At 42.2% G+C, this 8,559-nt stretch overlaps 1 protein-coding gene across 1 annotated transcript; it reads right to left on the reverse strand.

Annotated features, from left to right (window-relative positions):
* Positions 1-2,043: 2,043 nt before the first annotated feature.
* On the reverse strand, positions 2,044-2,448 carry LOC135572673 (putative uncharacterized protein DDB_G0292636). Its single transcript, XM_065021116.1, has one exon. It carries the CDS (start codon positions 2,446-2,448, stop codon positions 2,044-2,046), a length of 405 nt encoding a protein of 134 aa, XP_064877188.1.
* Between the last annotated feature and the right edge of the window lie 6,111 nt (positions 2,449-8,559).

Raw genomic sequence — 8,559 nt, forward strand, 5'->3', positions numbered from 1 at the left:
TTATCTATCCTGATGCCTAGTCACTTTACCCTGCCTTCATGTACATATCTACCTCAAATAACTTATCTATCCTGATGCTAGTCACTTTACCCTGCCTTCATGTACATATCTACCTCAAATACCTTATTAGTATCTATCCTGATGTCCAGTCACATTACCCTGCCTCCATGTACATATCTACCTCTAATACCTTATGATCTATCCTGATGCCTAGTCACTTTACCCTGCCTTCATGTACATATCTACCTCAAATACCTTATTATTATCTATCCTGATGCCTAGTCACTTTACCCTGCCTTCATGTACATATCTACCTCTAATACCTTATTATTATCTATCCTGATGCCTAGTCACTTTACCCTGCCTTCATGTACATATCTACCTCAAATACCTTATTATTATCTATCCTGATGTCTAGTCACTTTACTCTGCCTTCATGTACATATCTACCTCAAATACCTTATTATTATCTATCCTGATGTCACTTTACCCTGCCTTCATGTACATATCTACCTCAAATACCTTATTATTATCTATCCTGATGTCCAGTCACATTACCCTGCCTCCATGTACATATCTACCTCAAATACCTTATTAGTATCTATCCTGATGTCCAGTCACATTACCCTGCCTCCATGTACATATCTACCTCTAATATCTTATGATCTATCCTGATGCCTAGTCACTTTACCCTGCCTTCATGTACATATCTACCTCTAATACCTTATTATTATCTATCCTGATGTCTAGTCACTTTACCCTGCCTTCATGTACATATCTACCTCAAATACCTTATTATTATCTATCCTGATGCCTAGTCACTTTACCCTGCCTTCATGTACATATCTACCTCAAATACATTATTATCTATCCTGATGCCTAGTCACTTTACCCTGCCTTCATGTACATATCTACCTCAAATACCTTATTATTATCTATCCTGATGCCTAGTCACTTTACCCTGCCTTCATGTACATATCTACCTCAAATACCTTATTATTATCTATCCTGATGCCTAGTCACTTTACCCTGCCTTCATGTACATATCTACCTCCAATACCTTATTATTATTATCTATCCTGATGCCTAGTCACTTTACCCTGCCTTCATGTACATATCTACCTCAAATACCTTATTATTATCTATCCTGATGTCACTTTACCCTACCTTCATGTACATACAGTATCTACCTCAGCTACCACATCTCCCCATTCCCTGCATATTGATATGGTATTGGTACTTGGTACTTCTTGTATATAGCTTCATTCTTGCGTGTTTATTTCTCACCAGTCCATTCATTTAAAGCATTGGATTGGTGCAGGCATGGCTGGAGAGAGTTTCCACCATATTCCTCTCACCAGTCCATTCATTTAAAAGCATTGGATTGGTGCAGGCATGGCTGGAGAGAGTTTCCACCATATTCCTCACACCAGTCCATTCATTTAAAAGCATTGGATTGGTGCAGGCATGGCTGGAGAGAGTTTCCACCATATTCCTCACACCAGTCCATTCATTTAAAAGCATTGGATTGGTGCATCTGCGCTAACAACTGTACGACTATGGAGAGAGGAGTTTTCCCCATTACAACATAGTAGCGTGCATGCAGAGAGACAGACAGACAGCTGTATGGCCACAGAGGAAGACAGAAAGAGGAGAGAGAATGAGTGACAAGAGCTTCATTTGAAGACTACAATTTATCAAGTCCTAAAACACATCTATTAACATTTTTAAATGTTTTCTGAATGTGGTTCATGTTTCATCCATACTGGTGTGTGCAAGCAGAAGGAAAGATACCCTACTGTGTTTCATCTATCCTACCAGTCAGGCAGACTGGCAGACAGACAAACAGAAAACTAGCCTACCTTGTTAGAATGAGGCCTGGGCCTGTTTGAGGGTCTGATTCCAAACTACTTCAGATGGTCCTGCTGGGGATTGGGTTCAGTATTGCCTATTTATTAGGATCCCCAAATAGCTGTTGACAAGGCAGTGGCTACTCTTCCTGGGGTCCAAACAGGAAACAACCAATCAAATCCATAATGTACATTACATAGCACAGATAATCCAGAGTTTAGAGCCTCTCTCTTCAGGAGCCTTGTCTTTATGTCCATTGTCCTCCACCTGTCTCTCTTCAGGAGACATCACACCCTCCTTGTCTTTATGTCCATTGTCCTCCACCTGTCTCTCTTCAGGAGACATCACACCCTCCTTGTCTTTATGTCCATTGTCCTCCACCACCTGTCTCTTTATGTCTTCCACCTGTCTCTCTTCAGGAGACATCACACCCTCCTTGTCTTTATGTCCATTGTCCTCCACCTGTCTCTCTTCAGGAGACATCACACCCTCCTTGTCTTTATGTCCATTGTCCTCCACCTGTCTCTCTTCAGGAGACATCACACCCTCCTTGTCTTTATGTCCATTGTCCTCCACCTGTCTCTCTTCAGGAGACATCACACCCTCCTTGTCTTTAGGTCCGTTTTTCCACCTGTCTCTCTTCAGGAGACATCACACCCTCCTTGTCTTTAGGTCCATTTTCCACCTGTCTCTCTTCAGGAGACATCACACCCTCCTTGTCTTTAGGTCCATTGTCCTCCACCTGTCTCTCTTCAGGAGACATCACACCCTCCTTGTCTGTCCATTGTCTCCACCTGTCTCTCTTCAGGAGACATCACACCCTCCTTGTCTTTAGGTCCATTGTCCTCCACCTGTCTCTCTTCAGGAGTTTTCCACCTGTCTCTCTTCAGGAGACATCACACCCTCCTTGTCTTTAGGTCCATTTTCCACCTGTCTCTCTTCAGGAGACATCACACCCTCCTTGTCTTTAGGTCCGTTTTTCCACCTGTCTCTCTTCAGGAGACATCACACCCTCCTTGTCTTTAGGTCCATTTTCCACCTGTCTCTCTTCAGGAGACATCACACCCTCCTTGTCTTTAGGTCCGTTTTTCCACCTGTCTCTCTTCAGGAGACATCACACCCTCCTTGTCTTTAGGTCCGTTTTTCCACCTGTCTCTCTTCGGGAGACATCACACCCTCCTTGTCTTTAGGTCCGTTTTTCCACCTGTCTCTCTTCAGGAGACATCACACCCTCCTTGTCTTTAGGTCCGTTTTTCCACCTGTCTCTCTTCAGGAGACATCACACCCTCCTTGTCTTTCAGGAGTCTTGTCGTCCATTTTCCACCTGTCTCTCTTCAGAGAGACATCATTGTCCTCCACCCTCCTTGTCTTTATGTCCATTGTCCTCCACCTGTCTCTCTTCAGGAGACATCACACCCTCCTTGTCTTTATGTCCGTTTTTCCACCTGTCTCTCTTCAGGAGACATCACACCCTCCTTGTCTTTAGGTCCGTTTTTCCACCTGTCTCTCTTCAGGAGACATCACACCCTCCTTGTCTTTATGTCCATTGTCCTCCACCTGTCTCTCTTCAGGAGACATCACACCCTCCTTGTCTTTATGTCCGTTTTTCCACCTGTCTCTCTTCAGGAGACATCACACCCTCCTTGTCTTTATGTCCATTGTCCTCTACCTGTCTCATCTCAGAAGACCTTAGCTAAGTAGAAATGGTTTATAATCTGCGGCTAGGCATAGCTCCCTGGACTTCTCTTGCACTGACTCTATGCAAAAACACTGGACTCTACCCACACACTAACACATACTTAAACCCCAACGCACACATACACAAACTACACAAACTACACACACATAACACATGCACACATGCATACTGATGCCACACACACACACACTCACACACTTTCACACTCACCACATACACTGCTTCTACTGTTTATGATATATGCTGTTGCCTAGTCACTTTACCCATACCTATATATACATAGCTACCTCAATTATCTCGTACCCCTGCACATCCACTCAGTACAGGTAGTCCCTGTATATTGCACCCCCCTATCCACATCGACAGGACCGCAGTGGAGAAGGTAGAAAGCAGCAAGTTTCTCAGCATACACATCACAAACAAACTGAAATGGTCCACCCACACAGACAGTGTGGTGAAGAAGGGGCAACAGTGCCTCTTCAACCTCAGGAGGCTGAAGAAATTTGGTTTGTCACCTAAAACCCTCCCAAATGTTTACAGATGCACAATTGAAAGCATCATGTCGGGCTGTATCACCGCCTGGTACGGCAACTGTACCGCCCACAACCGCAAGGCTCTCCAGGCGGTGGTGCGGTCTGCCCAATGCATTACCGGGGGCAAACTACCTGCCCTCCAGGACACCTACAGCACCCGACATCACAGGAAGGCCAAAAAGATCATCAAGGACATCAACCACCCGAGCCATTGCCTGTTCACCCCGCTATCATCCAGAAGGCGAGGTCAGTACATGTGCATCAAAGCTGTGGACTACAGCTCGGAAGAATCCCGGAACATGTTCCAGTCTGTGATAGCAAAACAGTCCTGTAGATTAGCATCTGCTTCATCTGACCACTTCCGTATAGAGTCACTGGTACTTCCTGCTTTAGTTTTTGCTTGTAAGCAGGAATCAAGAGGATAGAGTTGTGGTCGGTTTTTGCCAAATGGAGGGCGAGGGAGTTGATGGAAATTTGGTAGAACTGATTTAAGTTTCCCTGCATTAAAGTCTCGGCCACTAGGAGCGCCACCTCTGGGTGAGTGGTTTCCCCTTGGCTTATTTCCTTATACAGTTGACTGAGTGCGGTCTTAGTGCCAGCATCTGTCTGTGGTGGTAAATAAACAGCCACGAAAGGTATAGCTGAAAACGCTCTATACTATTCCACAATATCTTAGTCACTTAATAATAATATGTCGCATTACTCATCTCATATGTATATACTGTATTCTATACTATTCTACTGTATCTTAGTCTATGTATTACTCATCTCATATGTATATACTGTATTCTATACTATTCTACTGTATCTTAGTCTATGTATTACTCATCTCATATGTATATACTGTGTTCTATACTATTCTACTGTATCTTGGTCCGTTCCGCTCTGACATCGCTCGTCCATATGTATAAGGTCTTAATTCATTCCTTCTTAGATTTGTGTGTATTGGGTATATGTTGTGTAATTTGTTAGATATTACTTGTTAGATATTACTGCACTGTCGGAGCTAGAAGCACAAGCATTTCGCTACACCCGCAATAACATCTGCTAATCACGTGTATGTGACCAATAAAATGTGATTTGATACACATTGAACAACAGTCCCCCCACAAAATCTAAAGGTAGTTTGTTTAAAAACCCATCAAAGGTTTGGACACACCAACTCAATCAAGGGTTTTTATTTTATTTTTGTCAATTTTCTACATTGTAGAATAATAGTGAGGACATCAAAACTATGAAAGAACACATATGGAATCATGTAGTAACCAACCCTGCTAGGTAAAGTCCCCCCTTATCTCAGCTCGCTGGTCACCATAGCATCTCCCACCTGTAGCACACGCTCCAGCAGGTATATCTCTCTAGTCACCCCCAAAACCAATTCTTTCTTTGGCCGCCTCTCCTTCCAGTTCTCTGCTGCCAATGACTGGAACGAACTACAAAAATCTCTGAAACTGGAAACACTTATCTCCCTCACTAGCTTTAAGCACCAACTGTCAGAGCATCTTACAGATTACTGCACCTGTACATAGCCCACCTATAATTTAGCCCAAACAACTACCTCTTTCCCAACTGTATTTAATTTATTTATTTATTTTGCTCCTTTGCACCCCATTATTTTTATTTCTACTTTGCACATTCTTCCATTGCAAAACTACCATTCCAGTGTTTTACTTGCTATATTGTATTAACTTTGCCACCATGGCCTTTTTTGCCTTTACCTCCCTTCTCACCTCATTTGCTCACATTGTATATAGACTTGTTTTTTTTACTGTATTATTGACTGTATGTTTGTTTTACTCCATGTGTAACTCTGTGTCGTTGTATCTGTCGAACTGCTTTGCTTTATCTTGGCCAGGTCGCAATTGTAAATGAGAACTTGTTCTCAACTTGTCTACCTGGTTAAATAAAGGTGAAATAAAAAATAAATAAATAAATAAAGTGTTAAACAAATCAAATATATTTTAGATTTGAGATTCTCCAAAGTATCCACCCTTTGCCTTGATGACAGCTTTGCACACTCTTGGCATTCTCTCAACTAACTTCACTTGGAATCCTTTTCCAACAGTCTTGAAGGAGTTTGCACATATGCTGAGCACTGCTGTTCCTTCACTCTGCGGTCCAACTCATCCCAAACCATCGCAATTGGGTTGAGGTCGGGTGATTGTGGAGGCCAGGTCATCTGATGCAGCACTCCATCACTCTCCTTATTGGTCAAATAGAGGAGGCCAGGTCATCTGATGCAGCACTCCATCACTCTCCTTATTGGTCAAATAGAGGAGGCCAGGTCATCTGATGCAGCACTCCATCACTCTCCTTCTTGGTCAAATAGAGGAGGCCAGGTCATCTGATGCAGCACTCCATCACTCTCCTTCTTGGTCAAATAGAGGAGGCCAGGTCATCTGATGCAGCACTCCATCACTCTCATTCTTGGTCAAATAGAGGAGGCCAGGTCATCTGATGCAGCACTCCATCACTCTCCTTCTTGGTCAAATAGCCATCAGCTTCTTGGTCAAAAGTGATTTGGGTCATTGTCCTGTTGAAAAAACAAATGATAGTCCCTCTAAGCACAAACCAGATGGGATGGCGTATCACTGTTGATTGCTGTGGGAGCCATGCTGGTTAAGTGTGCCTTGAATTCTAAACAAATCACATATAAACATATATATGCAGTGCATTCACAAAGTATTCAGACCCCTTGACATTTTTCACATTTTGTTAAGTTACAGCCTCATTCTAAAATTGATTAAATTGTTATTATTACACATCAATCTATACACAATACCCCATAATGACAAAGCAAAATGACTCTCAGGCCATAAGAAACAAGATACTCTGGTCTGATGATACCAATAATGACAAAGCAAAATGACTCTCAGGCCATACGAAACAAGATATTCTGGTCTGATGATACCAATAATGACAAAGCAAAATGACTCTCAGGCCATACGAAACAAGATACTCTGGTCTGATGATACCAATAATGACAAAGCAAAATGACTCTCAGGCCATACGAAACAAGATACTCTGGTCTGATGATACCAATAATGACAAAGCAAAATGACTCTCAGGCCATACGAAACAAGATACTCTGGTCTGATGATACCAATAATGACAAAGCAAAATGACTCTCAGGCCATACGAAACAAGATGCTCTGGTCTGATGATACCAATATTGAACTCTTTGGCTGAATTCCAAGCGTCACGTCTGGAGGAAACCTGGCACCTTCATTACGGTCCTCGTTCTTATCTTTGCACTTTCCTTCTAAAATTGAACAGAACATAGGCTGTACTAAAGGCACTGAAGATAGTGCATTTTTTTGGAGAAGGCCTATTCTATTTTTTTCCCGGAAGAAGCATTTGACTATCCTCCTGAACTTCCACCTTAAGCCTACACAGAACAGCCATTGGTTAGGCAGCACACAAAAACGTTTGTGATCAGCAAGAGCAGAGCATGCCAGGCTCAGACTTGGAATATCCATTGCGGTGTGTAATGATGCCTAGTTTCATTTACACCATCCCAGCAGCTATCTTAGAAATATAACTTTTCTCTCTGCTTATCCGAGCATACACTTTGTAGTCTATAGCCTATAGGCTATGGATCATTTGATTGAGACCACTCTACAAAGCCTATAGGCACACTTGATATTGCACGCCCAGCAGAGATTCAGAGACGAGGTGCGGCATCGGGCACACATCAATATATAGCCTAATAAACATCTAAGTCTAAAACACTGACAAATATAGAAATGTCACAAATTACATGACCCTCCCCTGGAATAGATTAAAAAAATAGTAAAACCTCCAATTGACAGAAAGTGAAAAAGCATGACCGCCCCCATTTTCCTCCAGGTAACATTTCAGTAAATATAGATTTATCCCTTACAATAGTGCAGGTGGAGATCGAATTTCAACATTAAAACAAGGTTGCAAATGTCGGAGAGACAGACAGCAACGACTTTTCAAAATTCCGCTGTTGAAAAGCAATTACGAGTCTAGATGCTTTTTTCGTGGAAATTAATCGTATAACTTTTCTAGCTGGGCTGATAAAACAGTGTATTGAGCAGTGAGATGGAACAGAGTAAATAGGCATTTCAATTAATAGATTTAGCAGGTGGTAATTTGTGGAATAGACCACCGTTCTATAATCCCTGACACGATTTGGAGATTTATTTTTTATAAACGACCGTATCATATTCTTTGAAACTACAGCATTTAGCAAAATAGTTTATCAATATGGTTTTACTACTTTAGGACATTCACACATCAGCTTTGTTCATTTGATTCATTCGTTGACGGTAACTTGTCACACTTCCGTGTGTGATGTTTGTGATACATTTCATTGGCCGACGACTTGTGACAACATCATGTTCCGAGACGGGTAACCAATCGACAGTTTCTAAAATCTCACGTGTGTGGCTTCGGCACATAATGTTAGCTGTTTGATTGGCTATTGTTATCACAAGGGTCCGCCTACTT

Source organism: Oncorhynchus nerka, linkage group LG7 (assembly GCF_034236695.1).
Source record: "Oncorhynchus nerka isolate Pitt River linkage group LG7, Oner_Uvic_2.0, whole genome shotgun sequence".
NCBI lineage: Eukaryota > Metazoa > Chordata > Actinopteri > Salmoniformes > Salmonidae > Oncorhynchus > Oncorhynchus nerka.

Excerpts from the sequence above, each read along its gene's own strand:
- LOC135572673 (XM_065021116.1), bottom strand. The coding sequence starts at position 2,448 with ATGTCTCCTGAAGAGAGACAGGTGGAGGACAATGGACATAAAGACAAG.